Raw genomic sequence first — 18,670 nt, 5'->3', positions numbered from 1 at the left:
CTGGACACTACACAGCTTCATTGAGCAATGGATGTTCATTTTAAAAAGTTGATCTAAATGATCTGCCTATGATAACTTATAATAATTAATATCCTCCTGTAAGCTTAAATGTGCATTATCTCTCCATTGTACTTGATTCCCTGCCAATAAAAGCTTCATAGATCATTCTGTATTAAAGTGATGGTATCCAAACCCATAAGTCATATCCGCATCTGCATGTGGGAGACGTTTGGCCTGTGTCCTCCTGTTACTCCTTGAAGCGGAATGCATGACAGGTTTTCCAGCCATGATTTAAGGCAGAAATGTTCCTGTTACCTGATGATCTTGTGAGGATCATGGTAAGATCAGAGATCTTACATGATAAAACATGGTCACATACATGGTCAAATAAAAACTCTAATGTGCGTTTTGCAGAAGATCTCCATAGCAGATATTTATGATCCTCGAGATGATGAATCTGTGGTCTAGTTCTGTCGTCCTACAGATAATTCATGTGAAAGTTTATTTTTAAATGTTACGCCGTTTGTAGAAGGGTCAGGGATGAGTGGCTGTAAATAATCACAGTGAAATCTAACAGTTATTTAACAAAGTTCATAAAAAGTTCAAGGAAAGCTGGTAGACGGCAATGTGAATAAGCATTTTACAGCACCTTCCTCCCTTTCTTCATTGATGTAATCTTTCTAATGAGCCTCTATCCAAGTCCTTACCACAAAAATAGTTTTTTCTTGTCTGCTATTGCTTTACTTCTTTTTAACTAAAAACCAGACAGTAGCTTGGCTTATGTTTGGATTATATTTGTACCTAATCTTTTGATTAAAATATACTTAATAAAAGTATAAATGAATTGCCATTTAAGTGAAATTACTGAACTTAAATATACAAGCTTGATAAAAATGATCATTCTAGAGGAAAATTTCAGATGGCACTTAGAGGCTTTTGCAGCTGAACTCTTCAAATCAATATCCAAATTATATTTGGCTTGTATTATGTTTTTGTTTTCTTTTCTTTTCTTCATATGTTGGCGTAAAAACATACATGTTTAAGTTTAAAATAAGAAGTCGGTTTTGGGCTGGAATAGCTCAGAGTAAATAGTGCATGGGACTGAACTTATGTCCAACCTGATTCATAGCTTCAATTATAAACCATTACAGAAAATATCATTTTAAGACTTTTTGAGATTGTGGGCTATTTTGCCTCCATAACTTACCTTCTTTCTAGTGAGACTAGTGAAAAGAAAATATAAAATACATTTGATCAATTTACTTCTGTAGATTTCAATGATGCATATCTTTGAAAGGCTGTTTTGTCTCCTGCACTGAGTCAGAAATCTCCCCTTTGGCAGCATTTACATTCACCAACTTTACCATTTTATTTCAGTCCATATTCTGAAGGTTTACAGATGGGTTTCTTCATATATCTTTCACCTGGTTTATATAACACTTTATTCTTAAAAACATGGTGAAAATGAATTTGTTTTCTGGCTGTTTTCTGATTTATGGCGTGATAAAAAAGAAATCCAAAATCCCCTCTGTAAAAACCTTTAATATATCAACTAAATGAAACAAGAATTCTGAACCTGGCTTTATCCAATGTTCAGTTTTCTGTTCTGGAAATGTATGCAAATTAGTGAATATTTAAATAGTTAATGCCTCACAGTTGTAATACAAATCAATTGTCTTAATTTACTGTGATTATGGTGATAATTATTAGTTGTTGTTTTTTTTTACCATATTCGCTTATAAAAAATGGGTCAATTTAGTTGCAAGAAGTGGGCCTATTGAAATAGTACACTTGCAAGTTTACAAATTGATATTAACTATAAAGTATACTTAAGTTTACTTAATAAAACAAACTTGAAGTATAATTCTTTCTGTAACTGAGATCTTATTCCTGTTACTTATACAACAACAACAAAAAAAATATTTGATTTGTATTTTCTTTAAACACTTGTTGCATTTCATGTCAACAATCAAAGTATATGCAAGGCTATATGTAAGAATTTCCATGTATTAATTGCTTTTATTGCCAATGTGTGATCAGCTTGTAATGAAACTTAAAAAACGAGATCTTCCTGTGCTGTCTGTGAAAGCCTGTAGACTGATTTGTTTGTGAAGGGCTCGGGATGTTTTTCCCGGGAAAATCGCGTCACGGAGTGTTCTGGAGTTCACATTTGCAAACCAAGCGACAACCTTCCTGTCTCTCTCTTGAAACTACGGAAGTGACTTAAACTGCAATTCATTGACAGGCTCCAAAAGAGAGCCATTCCCATATACCAACCATGTTAAGGTCCAACTGAAATCAAAATTGACCCTATTTACTTTGTTAGTGCATATTACTAGTCTTGTGGTGAAAAATTAATCCGTGCAAGTTAATACACAGAAAAAAATTGTTTGCCGTCGTAATCTTTAATCAAAGTCTGAAAACTTCCGGTCTGGAATGGCGTTCCTTCTCTGATGATGTAGGTTTGACGGCTTGGGTTGGGAAACGCTAAATCACTCCCCTCAAACCGTTAGTCTGTTATGAGCAGAGATGGAGAGGAGGAGCGCTAGAGTAAACCCCTGCCCTCTGTTCAATATTCCTTTTCTGTTAGTCTGTTAGCCGTCATGTCACCTCAGCTAATCCCGCCTTTTTGCCCATTTTCGTTTATCTGGGAGTGACGCGCTACCAAGATGGCGACGGCCGGCTCCGCCCTATTTGGGCTTCAAAAAGTTGCTGGCTGCAGTTCACTTAAAGCTACACTGTGTGATTTTTACCCCCATCTAGCGGTGAAATTGTATATGACTACCCAGTGAATATTAGTTTCTGTTCCTCTCAATTCCGAGGGCGTTTTCACTCCTACGGTGGCCGTATTATTCCAAGATTAACATGGCTTCCAGTTATCGACTTCGTCCATGACAATAATAAACAATACGTCTAAAATGAATAAAACTACAGGACAGATGTCAGGAGGTAAACGTCACCCTTGGAATCGGCTATCCCCAGCATAATCAGATTAGGCTAATGTTACAATGTGTACAAAGTAAAAGCAATTAAAAATAACTAAAATTTACAGTGTCCTTTTTTTTATATAGCTTAAAAAATTGCGCCTTTACAACTATTCATCACCTGTGATCCGTCGCAGCACAGATTTATGTTACAAGGTAAACAATACTTTTTCACCATTGACGCGAGGATGAAGTTATAAGTTACTTGAGGTCGATCTGGCGTTATGCACAACCATGCTATGGTTAGACAAGCTTCGAATAAATAATAAATAATAATAATAATAAAACTTCGAATTTACACAAATGAATTACAACAGGCTGAATTACCTGTCGAGAAGAAAGCAGGCAACCTCGGCGTCCGTTTTAAAATCTTTTCTCCTCATGAGCTCTTTCCATCTGGGAAAAGTTACTCCAATATTGACTATGGTCTTGCTGATTTGTCTGTTGCGTTGACGTTTTAATTCTCTCTTTCAAATGTGAGTACGCACACACACACACACACACACACACACACACCACACTATCTTTCAAATCTGCCGGCACTCGCGAGCTCGCGAGTAATCTCCCCCTCGCATTCGTCACGGTGTCACTGAGTGAAAAACGCAAAAGGCGAAGCTTGAATTTACAGGTATGTCCCTCTTTGGCTAATGTAGTTTCAAGATGGAGGGGCAACATGGCGACCGGCATTCGAACCCCTCACCCGTATGTACTTTCAATGGCAGATTATAAACTTAAGAGAATACTTTATTACTTGAAAGAAGTAAATATACATTAATGAGCACATATATTTTTGAAAGAACTAAGTGTTTTTTTGCTAAGAATCAACTAAAAAAGTTACACAGTGTAGCTTTAACAGCCACTGGTGGAATTTCTGAATTTTACATATAGCCCCTTTAATTAAGTAATATCTCCATTTAAAGGTGTGTATGTAACTTTTGGACTGTACTAAAGAATAAAAATACCATAGTATTTTGGCAGAGATTTAGGAAACATGCAGAGTTCATATACTTGTTTCTCTGAAAAACTTCTACAGCCAGTTATTTTACTTTGAAATGTGCGTTTCGTGTGGGAATGTCTGTTTTTGTTTCGGTCTGTTTGATCCCGTCCGCTGCCAATTTACCCAATAGTATTTCGACACACCCGGGTTGCCAGTTGGTGGAAAACACAGCGTATTGCAGCCATGAAAGCCAGCAAACAAACTAGGTCAGAGATCGCAGATTCTACCTGACCTAAAAAGCCTCGGCATCATCTAAAAATCTCTATGAACGGGAGCATATTCAAACGCGGATAAATCAACTCATCAATTTACAGTGTGTATATCTCCCCGCCTTCCATTGTCAATTGAGCTTGCTCCTGTTGCGTGTCCTCAATCTGGAAACCCATGTGAGCGTCGAGTCTGAGCAGGATGGGGCGCGGAAACGAGTCTCCAAATTAAATTTTGAATTTAAACTGCAGTACCCATTTCAACCACTAGCTCTCAATATTACATACTGCGCCTTTGTCTTTAGACTTTTGTCTTTAGCTTTCTGCACAAATGTCAGGGATTATAATCACCATGCTTTTATAAAAATATGACAGGCCTCATCTATTAAAATACAGCATAAAGCACTATTATGTATAAAACACCTGCAGGATTTAAATGGATCTTAGTGGCTTAGCTGAAAACAGCTGCAGATTTATAAATGTACCACGTACTTAGACTGGAATCAGAAGCATGACTTTTCAGGAGATTCATACACTTTCTTTATGTGATGTAAGTACCGCAATAAAGCAGGACTGGATTTTGCAGCATTTTATTCATTTGTTTCTGATCATTCACTGATGCAACAGTCTATTATACATAATGTGCAAGAGTTCATATCCACACTTGGAAGGGCACAGCCCTTTGTCTTTGAAGACAAACTTGAAAAACTTGAGATAAATCAAGACCTGCTTAAATATAGGCTATACAAGGGAGATTTACGGTTTTGTCTTGGCACCAAACCAAATCACAGATCCTTTTTAGAGCTTTTTAGAAGAACAAAATAGAGGAAAGTAAAGTTTGCAAACTGCAGTTCTAAATGTTTTTATTAAAAATAATTTTGTAGAGAGCACATTGAATGTTTTTCCCCACAATAATATTCAGTCAATATGACCTGACAGTGGATAGAAATATATGATGATACTTATCTGGCAACTTTTCTCAAAGAAGCTTTTCATCCGCAGTAAAGCGTCTGCTTGACATCCACATAATTTTTTTTTTTTTTACCCGTGCAGAAATCAGAAACATGGAAAAATGCCATATGACAGTGTAATCATCACAGTAGACGAACATCTTAAAACGTATTGTTACTGTAAAAGATTGCAGTATGAGGATATATTGAATTCACATTCACTGCACCTAAAATGACTTGACTTAACTTTATAGGCACTGTCACACTGATTCTGTACAAGTTAAACAGTTTAGCTTAGATATGTCCCTTGCTTGACAAGAATTGAAAAATACTGAGAATAATAACAAAAATGTAACTTTGCCAGCATGAATCCTACAAGAGTTCACTGTAAAAACATCTCCAGCTGGCAAAGCAGTCACAATGGTGTCATGGTGCAAAAAGAGAGCGAATAACTCGAGTCACATGGTAGTTAAATATTCACTGTACAGTTAGTTAAATGTCATGATCCATGGCATGCTACATAGCAGTATCAGAAGGTGTAAATCCTGTCGGTGCACAGATGCTTGTGTGATATATAGCATTGGTTCTCATTTGGTGGATCTGGAGGTCTGTTCTGAACAAACATTTGCTAAATGCTAAATGCTAAATAAAAAATAGTGACACTTTACAATAAAGTCCAGTGAATTAATTAATTAACATTAACTGATAATGAGCAATACAGAAATGTATTCATCTTTGTTAACATTCATTAATAAAAATACTATTGATCATTGTTAGTTCAATGTTTTGTCCAATGGAAATTGATTGGATTGTTGTGGTTTGCTATTGGTTGATCTCATGTGAGTGACAGGTTGACCCGCCCTCACTTCAGAAAACATGTCATCAGAGGAGAGATGAGAGGTTGAGATGGGCACATACATTTAAAAAAAAAAATAAATAAATATATATATATATACAGTATATATATATATATATATATAGAGAGAGAGAGAGAGAGAGAGAGAGAGAGAGAGAGAGAGAGAGAGAGAGAGAGAGAGTGAGTAAATACTGACATATTCCATTAAAAAAAATGTAAATTATGATTTCATGGTGACTTTAATGTAAGTGCTCCACATTACTGCTTTTGAATCCTCCCAAAAATTGTCTTCATTCCCTTCCCTTTTAAGTGCCTCTCTGAAACCTCAATTTCTGTTTGTTTTAAAGAAAACAAGGGATGAGTCGAAATCATTTCTGTTGTAATTAACATAATGCCAGTTCTATTGAAAATGGAATATTCCTATGAGGTCAAAGGTTGTAATCAAACTGCATTATTTAAAAAAATATAAAATAAAATAAATCTTGGTAGAAGCTTGTCAAATTACTGTATATAGATGCCGTCATCATCAAAAACCATGAAGAAAAAATGGTTTTGCGTGATGAACTATTGGAAACTGATAGCAAGATACCATCAAACTTCAAGAAATATTGGTAACACTTTAGAATACTGTTCCTTCATTAATGAATAAATACACAGGAACAAATGAGTAATGCACTATTAACATTCTAGTAACTCTGAATAATGAATTAGAAACTCTGAATAACGAATTAGTAAGTAATAGTGCTCAGTTGAATGAGGTGGTTCACTGTTAGCTAATCAGTAACTACTTTTCATTCCTCACTGAAGACTACTAAAAACTACTATATACAGGTTCATAATTAATATTAATAATGTATGATATAAGGTAATGGTAACCCATTAGTAATGAATCAAGTGTTACTACATCTTTCTAAATGAACTACTAATAACTTGGATCAGTATTATAAAGTTACCAAATCCATTGGAAGGAATTGCTATGCAAAATCTTACAAAAATCTCAAGAGCTTACAATGACTTCAGTCAATATTAGGTAGTTATCATGTTTTTCACTTTAGAGCACTGATCCAAATAATTAGTAGTTCCTTTAGAAGGATGTAGTAACACTTGAGTCGTAACTAGTGGGTTACCGTTACCTTTTATTATAAATTGCGCATGTGTGTGTGCGTGTGTTTGGGGTCACTAGGGTCATTAAGTCTATGGGCCCTATTTTAACGATCTGAAACGCAAGTGTCAAGCGCAAAGCGCAAGTAACTTTGTGGGCGGGTCTTGGGCGCTGTTGCTATTATACCGGCGGGATAAATGCGCCCGACGCAAATCTAAAATGGGTTGGTCTGAAGTAGCTTCATTATTCATAGGTGTGGTTTGGGCGTAACGTGAAATAAACCAATCAGAGCGACATCTCACATTCCCTTTAAGAGCAGGCGTGCTTGTTCTATAGCGGATTCCTATTATAACGGTGGATTTGCCAGGCGCGCGCCAGGAACGGTTCACAGCCGAGGAGACCGACGTTCTCGTCAGGGATGTTGAGGATGGAGAAACACACCCAAATTAACTTTGGTTAAACAGGCGTATGATAATTTGGGTAAATGTGTAAGCTAGATGTATGCTTTTATAATAAACTATCTATCTATCTATCTATCTATCTATCTATCTATCTATCTATCTATCTATCTATCGTAATAATGTATGATTTGCAAAAATGATAACTGCTGCGTCTGTGTGTTGTGCACATGCTACATTGATTAAAGCCAAGCATGCGCCCTTAAAATAGCATATGAATAACATGCGCAACGCGCCACTGACTTTAAACTGTTTTGTTTTTTTCGGTCAGTGGCGGAAATGTTTTCTAAACCTGTAAAATAGCATGAGGGAACGTTTGCGCCGGAACACGCCTCCTCTTTGCGCTGAACCGCCCCGGGGAGCGCAAGTGTATTTCTTAGTTAACCGACGTGCGTCTGTGGAGGGAAAAGTCCGCTTTGCGCGAGTGCAAAATAGGAATGATAGGCTACATGCGTCGGTGTACAAAGTCAATTGCGCTGGGTGCAAGATAGGGCCCTATATGTGTGTATATATGTGTGTGTGTGTGTGCGCATTTGTGTGTCTGTTTAGGGTCAATAGGTCCATGTGTGTGTATGTGCGTGTGTGTCTGTTTAAGGCCTCATTATACTTCTGCGTCGGACCTACGCCGGAGCCTATACGCCGTAGGCAACGTGTTGGTTTTAATTTATACTTCTGCGTCGTTGTCCGCGTTGACGCGCACCTAGGGAGCATGTGAAACCCCGAGGGAGGGGTTCTGGCAGACCAATCACAGAGCTTTGCGTCGGCGTAGAATTGACGCGTTGTTACATTTTTGGAGAGGTGCACGTCAGGGTACGCCGTAGGGTACGCGCGCTAAACACAGCCTACGACGTAGCTACGGCGGCAGTTCGACGCAGAAGTATAAATAGGCCTTTAGGGTCAATAGCTCTCTGTGTGTGTGTGTTACAGTCATCAGGTCTACATGTGTGTGTGTGTATGTGTGCATGTGTGTGTGTTAGGGTCATCAGGTCTTCTTGGGGCAGAGTTGTCCCAGTCTCCAGCAGTGGCAGATGGTGTTGAAGAGCCTGCAGTGGCAGGAGGCACACGGGTCGCAGCAGGGAGTGAGTGAGGAGCAGCTTTCCATCAGACCGGCACAGCGCCGCGCTGGAGTCTGGGCTGGAGAATCCGCCTCCGGCCTGGGCTTAGGTCTCTGGAGGACACATGCTTTCATGAGAAACCGATCAACAGAGTAAATAACTGCTAATACGTTTCTATTAACTCAAGGTTTTAATATAAAAAGGATCAACTCGATTTCCAAGAAGGAATATTACTCTGTTGCTCTTGCAAAAAGGACAGATGTGCATCAGTCCACTTGAACAATGTTGTGTTTGTTTTATTAGAGTCCACATTTCAGGAGACCCCTAAATAACATAACGTACCACCACATGATTTCTCTGCTGAGAAAGATAGCGAGTCCTGGCAAAGAGTCTCTTCGGTTTCTCCTGATTCCACACTCCTGTTGGGACACAAAGACGGCCCTGGTTTAAGACTTTATATATTGTTTTTTTTTTTTGTTTTGTTTGGCTTTACATGATGCCACATTTAAGTGGGAGAAACCCAGGTGGCGATAGATATTTCCCGTCAGCCTGTTCATGAGACGCCTGCTGAAAACAATGAGTCTTTCACTGGAGCTTTTGAGTGCAGTGTATTGAATGGTGAGACTGTGCGTGAAAAAATGCGACAAAAAATCGGTTTTCTTCTAAAGCTCATTAGTGACGTTGACGGTAGCTGCAAATCCCTGAGAAGATAAAAAGCCTTTGTGTTTGAACAGCATGTTGGACTGGCCTGATCACAGTGCATGTGAAAACCAACACGTCACCAGGTGGCAGAGTGAATGATCTAATGTCATGTGATCAGTAAGGCATGGTAAATTATGAAGCGTTATCATACGACATAATTCATCAGTGAATGACCAAACAGGTGTTTTGTCAAGGGGAACACACACACACACACACACACACACACACACACACACACACACACACACACACACACACACACACACTTGCACAAACAAAACATTAAAAATGCAATACAAAGAAAGAATCTAAATACCTCAAGTTAAGCACATCAGGTGCAACATGTATTTAATATAGCTATAATTATCAATATAATATTTAAAATAGTAACAATAGTATCATAATAAAACAGCAACAATAGTATCATAATAAAACAGTAACTATCACTGCACTAAAATTAATGTTACATTTTGGTTTTTATATAGGCTACATATACATGCACATAAATTATTGGTACAGCATAAATTCATTATTATAAGTCATTATTAATTTTTTTGTTTATTTTTATATTTCTTGTTGTTTTTTTAGGCTGCTGGTTAAATTAATTAATTATTATAAATAATTGTTAATTATATGTATATTCGTTTTAATTAAATTATACCTATTTAGTTTTAGTTTTTTAACTTATAATTCAATATATCATTTTATAATATTTGGATACATACAACTATACACATTATAGTATATAACTATCATTAAACTACAATACTTTGGATATTAAATTATGGTTTTAGGATACCGGTTAAATTATCATATTTTTATTATTTTTAATTAAAATATAGGCTTCCTATTTTATAATTCAATACAATTACTTTTATAACTAGGCTACATACATTTTTTAACATTAACTATACTAAAATGAATATTAATTGTTGGTTTAAAATGGTTTAAATGCTGGCTTCTGGTTAAATTATTATATTTTTATTCATTTTATTCATATTTTTATAATATTTGAATACAACTATATACATAGTACATAACTATCATTAAACTACAATACATTGAATATTAAATGGTTTTAGGATACCGGTTAAATGATAATATTTTTATTATTTGTAATTAAAATATAGGCTTCTTTATAATTCAATATAATTATTTATTATAACTAGGCTACATACATTTTTAAACATTAACTATACTAAAATGAATATTAATTGTTGGTTTAAAATGGTTTAAATGCTGGCTGCTGGTAAAATGATTCTATTTGTATTCATTTGAAATACATTTTTGCATAATATGTGTTACCTGTTGTTATGGAAGAGCTGTGGTGCCCCACGTCGTTTTCGTGTTTTTTGCGCGCATCTATCCTGTTCGCTTCGCACGTAATGGACTGACAAACTGTGAAGAACAAGCAGATGAACAACACACATCCTTTCATCATTGCCGTCGTCATTTTCCGATCAAATGGAGTCTTTAGGTGTGTCAGGTTGGCGTTAGACTGTCCTCATAGATATCACTCAACAAGTGAGGTCTGTGTTGAAGCCCCTTCGCAGCGTTTATAAAGCGAGAACTCATGCACGCCCACACGAGCACTCCTCATTCAGCTCAAGAAGAAGAAAACACCGAGACAAGGTCGTGATGTGTTGTCAATCATCAATCATTAGGCTACTACCATGCATAGACAATAAAAATAAAAGAATCTGACACTATGACCATTTTTAACCTTTTTTAAAAAAAAAAAATAAAAAAAAAAAAGGTTCTTTGACATTTAAGGTTTCATAACTTTTAGCATCCATGAAACCTTTCTATTGCGGGAATATCTTTATTGTGGGAAAAGATTCTTTAGGCCTTTTAAAATGTCGATCACACTAATAAAGGAACCTGTAACTGTTCACTGAAAGGTTCTTTGGGGAACCAAAAATGGTTCTTCTATGGCATCACTGCAAAAACTCCCTTTTGGAACCTTAACGCTAGATAGCACAGGTACGTCTGCAAGATGTCTGTTAAAGATCACTTCATCTGGTAAGCATCTGCTGTTTACTAACATATGATAGACGTCTTTAAGATGTCAGTTTAACATACATTCTAAATCATTACATCTTAAAGACATTTTCTAAACGTCTATTTGACATCTGACAAGAAACGTCCTATAGCCTAGACGCATTGCAGATGAGCAAACACTCTAAAAAATACATCTTCCAGATGTAAACACGCACATCAAATAGACGTCTCCGTGATGTACGTGTGCACCAGCTGGTGCTCTTTGCGTGTCAACGATTTATTGTTTAAATTACTTATTTTTATTTCAATGAAATTAGTGCACTATATTTTAGCTCGATAATGTTTTTTATTAAATATTTTGTATTTTTAGGGGATTTTATAGTACTAAATTATATTTACGCTGTATTTATAATATATTTATTCACTTTTTGATATCAAATTTTAATTTCCAGCTTAAACTGTCGTAAATCTTGAATGCTTAGAGCACAGACTTAAAAGTCTGGGCCCGGTTTCCCGATAACGCTCACTCTTAGCGCGCTAACCATACCTTAGGAAGCTGCTTAAGATATACCTTCTTACGTGCGACGTTACCCGGTGCTGTCTGTGGCGATGGTGCTGAATTGTTTGATATCGATGGCTCGAGAATCAATTATTCTCTCGTGCAGGGGCTGTTTATGTGAGAAAGCGGTGATCTTTATAAATGAAGCACTTCAGAAATAGTTGAAATTGCAATTTATTATGATTATTGGATATTATAAAAAATAATCCAAACTATAATAGCCTATAATAGCATTGCCTACATATTTTAAAACTGTATCATATATTGCTGCCATAATAACCATTTAAAGTTTTTATGTGCTTTCTTCTCTTTCCCATTTTTGTTCGCTGAGGTGGAGCTGCGATGAAATATTGTTCTTGTAAATACTTTCCAGCATTTCAGTAATAAAAGTTTACATCTTGCTTACGGTGCTCGGCAGTGATCAAAAAGGATTTAAACCATGAATTTTGAATCTCTTGTAAACTCAGAGATGTGGATTCAGACGGCAATTAAATTACCACACGACCTGTTTGTCAAAAAACAGAAGGTACTAATATGGCCAGGGATTTTTACGCGGGTTGGGTGAGAAAAACACTGATATTATGGATTCGGACGGCACTAAAATCACCGACTTACCCCTGTAAATGTTTAAAATACCGGACGAGCCCATGAGAAACAATATTAGCGTCCGAATAGGACTTAACTGACAGTAGCCTATGCTTTCACTGGCCTTTAAAAGAGCGTTTTAATTAAATTAATAATATTGTATAATAATATAATTAAAAATCTAACAACAATCAGTGTAATGACAATTTTATTCTTTGCATGAAAACATTTGAATTAGCCTAATTGAATACTGTCTGGGTGTATTAAAACTTCAGAATTATATTCATATAGACCTGCAACAGTGATAAGGTAAAGCTAAGAGTGGTCCAGACCAACCTTACGAAAGTGTGACTTACAGAAGATATACTTAGCGAACGAACGTTTCGGGAATCGTGCCATAAGGTTAAGAGAGAGGTTAAGGAATAGGTTAAGAACTACTTAGAGATAAGAACGCTTTGGGAAACCGGGCCCTGATCTCTTTACAAAGATGACACTTGGCAGATTATTGCTGATGTGAAATAAAAGTTTATTGTTATGAAAAATGTGCAAAAATACTGCAAAGCCATAAATCTATAAATCTAAACGAGTTGTGTTTGAGGTTGAAATCTCAAAAAAATTGCTTTCAGTAAGATTTTGTTTGGCCGCAGTACCAAAAGTTTCCACTAGGGGAAATTCGTCTCCCATTCGTTTCCAATGCGGTCATTTTTTTCAGGACCATTTAACCTGTTCAAATCATATCCATTATTTTTTTTGTGTGTGTGTGTTCACATAGCAAATGCCAAAACCTTTACCAAGTTTCTTACCATTCAGACGAAGAATTATTATTCTAATAATTGGCACCAGAGGGGTTTTAAGAGTGTTGATAGCAATTTATACAAGTCGATTCCTAAGTTACTTGATCATAAACGTGATTACCTTATGGCATTTACAGCCTTGCCAGATGTTTTGACATTGGAGTTGTTTGCTCTCCAGCTCATCAGTCTCCGCAGAGACTGTTTGTGAGCAGTTCTTAAAAGTCGTTAACAGATGCGCAATTGGACCCGGATTCTGGGTGTGACTGGGCTACGCCAGGATACTAAACTTCTGAAACCTTAAAATTGCTGTCTGTTTGGGTCACCGTCCTGGAAGCTCCAAGTGCTCGTCCGGATTACAGCATGTTGTTTTCCTGAAGCTTTTTTCCCCCTTCATGAGTTTTCCAGTCCTTGCTGCAGAAAAGCATCTTCAAAGTTTAATGCTGCCACTGACGCACCAATAACACACAACCTGGAAGTTCAGTTCTGTTGTGCCTTTGATAGAGTTTAACAGTTGTTTCATATTTTCACGCATTTGTTAATTCAGAATGCTTAATAAATTCTGATATATCCTGGAATTTTGTCTTAGATCATAATGTCTTAGAAAAATAATAGGTATTGCTATATATATGGTTTGAGATACAGTTGCATACAATTTTTTTAACAGCTCCAAAAAAAAAAAAAAAAAAAAAAAAAAAAAATTCCAATGCATACCTTCTAATATTATATAACAGCACATGCTCCAATTTATTGCTAAATAAATCTTTGTTCCCACTTTTTTAATGCAATCTGTTGAGAGTTATGGATACTGTGCACCAATCCATAACATAATATTTCAACTTTGACTAAAAGTGATTTACTTGGTTTCAACCAAATCTTCCACAGATAAATTCACTTTTTTTTATCATTTACTTTTCTTTTTTTTTTTGCACTAAATGGTGCGGTTCTGTCAGGGTACATAAAATCTTCAGAGTGATGAATTATTAATGAATTATGATGAGTACTGAAATCAACATTCCACCATAAACTTGATTAGGTTAAAATACAAGAAGTGTGTTGGCAAGAAAATGCATTTTGATATAGAGCTTAGTTACATCTAAGGGTTTGGGAGCTACACTCTAACAAAAATGCTTGGTTGTTTCTACCCATATTTTGGGTCAAATATGGACAAATATGGTTGGTTTAAATTTTTTAATTAAATTTTAAGCCCAACGGTTGGGTTTGCCCATACATGTCCAAACATGGGCTGAGACAACCCAGCATTTTTTAGTGTAAGTGGATTAAAATTGACTGTACTCAAGTTATTCTCTTGTGTTCATAACTCTTGTCTACCTGACATATTATACCAACAGCTGTGGTTGTATATTGTAGCCTTTTAATAGTGGCTGGACATGCCAGCTTCACCTAGATACTGCAAAAAGAAAAGATGAAAAACAGAAAGTGGGATCCAAAAGTCTGATTTGACTGATATGGCTTTATTTTCTCCAAAGGGATTAAAGTTTTAGGATTTTGAAAAATGTAAAACAATGAGATGTTAACATATTTTAAGTTCTTCAGTATTTCTAAGTCTCTAAGCGAATTAAATGTGGAACATTCTAAAATTACGCTGGATAACATGATCAGGTTTTGCACAAACTGGTGGAATTCGTCAGTTCAAATTTTTGTTAAAGAAATAGGACAAGTCGAGTAAAATGATAATAATAATCAGATTTCACTCAAATTGGCAAGCTGACAATATCATTTATAAAGAAAAAAATGTATAAACATTGAAAAAACACAAGGGCTGCATCCGAAATCGCATACTTCCCTACTATATAGTAGGCGAAAAACAGTATGTGACAAACAGTAGCCTATACTCATTAAACAGTAGGCAAAAAGACCCCGGATGACCTACTACTTCAAGCGAGATTCTGAATTGTGCGTGCGATGGACACTTTACTATCCCATAAGGGCACGGGAGAGGATTTGAGAATGACAGTGAAGTGACATAACTGACGCGGGTAGGTCACATGATAATGATAACATGGTGAACGTAGTACGTCCAGATTACATCCATACTACACACATTCATACTAGAACATACTTTTTTTTTTAGGTCATTACTTAAAGATACTCAAGAGAGCATGCGATTTCGGATGCAGCAAAGGTTTTTTGTGGTTTCAGAATTTGGCCACTGCAGAAAAGAAGTTTAAAAAAATAAGATAATAATTTTGCAATTGTTGTTTAAAAAGTGCTGGAGTGCAAGTCAAATTATAGGGAATTCATCTTCTGAGCCTTCTGTCTGGACATCACTGGATAAATAGTTTCATCCCGAGAAACACTCTGCTTTTCCCTAAACAAATTAATACATGTTCTGGTTGTAATTTATTTCATTTCCCCGCTCCATCCATCAGCCCTTTATCAACATTTACTCTACCATGTGTAGATACTCATCTCATCCCAAAAGCTTCAGGAGTCCCTCAGGAGCTCTTATGTGTGATACGGTCTTGAGTAATTCCTGATATCTTGCCATTTTCACTCCTGATAAAATGCAAGAGAACGCAAGTGTCAGCCCGGACTCTGATCGTTGATTTTTTTCCGAAAACCACCAGTTTCACATCGCTGCCAAACCGTCACTCAGCCGTCTCCGTTCCATAGGGTACATTTCCTTCCAGAGCTATGCCGTTGTTATTGTATTTCCTATTTAGAAAAGGAATTTGGTTTCTACTGCAATAGGCTACTCGTCTTCCTCCAAGTGCCTCAGTGTTCAAGCTTATACTTTCACATGCACGTATGTGCTGACAAGCTTGTAATGGCTCCCTTATGTTACAGAAATGTGTTCGGGGAAGAACTTTAACTTCGAAATATCTCTTATTTCACACGAACAATGCACCAGTGTTGATGCTGTACATAAGTAGCCTCTACGATTTTTTTCCCCATTTGGTGGGAATTTAAAAAATTTCTTATAAAGCATGAAAACATTTAATAGCCTATAGCAAAATCACTGGAAAAAACAGGCTCCATTTGTGCAAAACTCAAAAACATACATGACATGTAGGCTACCTGCAAAGTTAGGCTACTTATGGTCAGTAAAATGTGTTAGCAGATTTTAAGCAGACAGTCTTCTCTATCTAGAGTTAGTTGACAGGTGCAAAGATACTTACAGTATAGTCAACAGAGTGTCTAAAAGGGAACCATCAAAACAAAGTGTTACAATAACTTTTGTTTCTTTTCAGTCGATGATTAAAGGATTAGTTCACTTCAGAATTAAAAATTACTGATAATTTACTCACAACCATGTCATCCAAGATTTTTATGTCTTTCTTTCTTTCTTCAGTCGAAAGGATATTATGGTTTTTGAGGAAAACATTCCAGGATGTTTCTCAGTGGACTTAAAGGAGAACTCCGGTCAATTTTAACATTGAGCTCATTTTATTGTACATTTGGAGTGCTGTCAGTACAGAGAACAACGACAAAAATCGGTGTTGCCTACACCGAGTTATTCTATTTTTAAAATTTGCACCCTGTTGACTTCAATGGGGCAAGTACTAAACCTGCTTTTAGCCTCTTAACATCCTTGATGTGTCATTACAAGTGCACAGAAAATGTGAGTGATTCCTTCAGAGTGAACACGAGTGAGTCTGACTGCAGTAGATGTGAAAGATAAGTATAAAAATTATGTTATTTAAGCCAGCGCAAATACCTTTGTTTACATCCTGTTTTTCGGTTGAAGTCCAAAGTAGTCGATTGCCGAGTTCACGCGCATGATCATAGGTATTAAACCTATGCGTGTGAACTCTGCAATCGACTACTTTGGACTTCACCCGAAAAACAGGATGTAAACAGGTATTTGCGCTGGCTTAAATAACATCATTTTTATACATTTCTTTCACATCTACTGCAGTCAGACTCACTCGTGTTCACTCAGAAGGAATCACTCACATTTTCTGTGCACTTGTAATGACACATCAAGGATGTTAAGAGGCTAAAAGCAGGTTTAGTACTTGCCCCATTGAAGACAACAGGGTGCAAATTTTAAAAATAGAATAACTCGGTGTAGGCAACACCGATTTTTGTCGTTGTTCTCTGTATTGACAGCACTCCAAATGTACAAAAAAATGAGCTCAATGTTAAAATTGACCGGAGTTCTCCTTTAATGGCAACCGAAGGTCCAAATTGTAGTTTCAATGCCGCTTCAAAGGGCTCTACACGATCCCAGCCGTGGAATAAGGGTCTTACCTAGAAACGATCTAAAATATAAAATTGTATATACTTTTAAACCACAAATGCTCGTCTTGCAGAACTCTGCGATACATCCTGCATTACGTAATCACACTGGAAAGGTCACGCGTGATGTATGCAGAATAACCGCGGGAGGGCAAAAAACTCCCATATAATTTTTTTTTTTTTTTTTTTTAAAGGGCATTTGACTTAGGGTGCTTCTCAATATCCCTTCTCGTCTCCTCGCTCCTCCGTCCTACATCTTATGACCCCAGAGGCGGATATACGGGGTGGCAAAGGGTGGCAGCTGCCACCCCTGGGATACAGTCTTGCCACCCCTGTTGCCACCCCATTTATAAATCAGATAATATTTTTTAAGTATATTTTATGTTCATAGCCTACACGTTGAAGGCCAAGAAAGCCCGCACCAAACTCCTCTCAAACAGAAATCGCCGATTTAGAATCCCCTGCCTCCCCCTCACAATGGTTTCACCCATCACCAGCACGGCAGCGACCCCCGCGAAATTTCACCAGCGGCACAGTGCATCTGTCTGCAGTACGCAGTGTCTCGGAGAAGAGAGGCTGATATAGCAGTGAGTTTAGAGGTAAGTTTGAGTAAGTCCATAAGCAGACAGTTAATCCTGCAACAACCACATTGTTACGTTATTTACATCCGCAATACTTTGTTGTCTCATCGAATTTTTCTATGGTCGTCAGGTCAGATAAGGGTCTAACGTTAAGGCCCTTGCACACTGAGTCCGAAATTATCGCATGCGTTTTTTCGCTTTCGTGAGTCGGTGGCTCTGAATTGTCAAAACACCATTCAAAATGCTTGCTACGGATGCGAAAAACGCAGAAAATCGAAAAAGGCCGTATTTATTTTTTAATGTGCGAAAATTTCAGACGCGAATTTCGGACTCAGTGAGCAAGGGCCTATAGTCTATCTCTTTGTGTGTGTTTAAACTACTGCTGCCACAAAATTGGCATGCATCCACTTTCCCAGCATCTATGACTATCCTATTTTGAAAAATGGTCGACATGCCAAAGTAAACTGAGATATCTAAGCGGTGTCATAAGCTGGTGATGCACAAGCACTGCACGTTTGACTCACATTGACACCTGTTATCAACAACGTGACCGTTTTCTCTCTGGTTGACCACGCATTTTGCAGTTAGCCCTACTACATGACTGAAATTCTACTCAATCACAACAAGTAAAAGTAGC

General features: G+C 36.9%; 1 protein-coding gene across 2 annotated transcripts; it reads right to left on the bottom strand.

Annotated features, from left to right (window-relative positions):
* Nucleotides 1-8,174: 8,174 nt before the first annotated feature.
* Nucleotides 8,175-10,893, bottom strand: asip2b (agouti signaling protein, nonagouti homolog (mouse) 2b). 2 transcript variants are annotated; one of them, XM_079877196.1, is made up of 3 exons: nucleotides 10,616-10,893; nucleotides 8,951-9,027; nucleotides 8,175-8,721 (listed from the first exon to the last, which is right to left on the bottom strand). In XM_079877196.1, exons 1-3 carry the CDS (start codon nucleotides 10,761-10,763, stop codon nucleotides 8,536-8,538), a joined length of 411 nt encoding a protein of 136 aa, XP_079733322.1. In that variant the 5' UTR covers nucleotides 10,764-10,893; the 3' UTR covers nucleotides 8,175-8,535. The 2 variants fall into 2 exon arrangements, with proteins under 2 accessions (XP_079733322.1, XP_079733321.1); XM_079877195.1 differs by having other exon boundaries at nucleotides 8,951-9,033; nucleotides 10,619-10,893.
* Nucleotides 10,894-18,670: the final 7,777 nt, after the last annotated feature.

Source organism: Squalius cephalus, assembly GCF_949319135.1.
Source record: "Squalius cephalus genome assembly, chromosome: 7".
In the NCBI taxonomy this organism is placed as follows: Eukaryota; Metazoa; Chordata; class Actinopteri; order Cypriniformes; family Leuciscidae; genus Squalius; species Squalius cephalus.
This window is presented reverse-complemented; position numbering and strand designations above follow the sequence as displayed.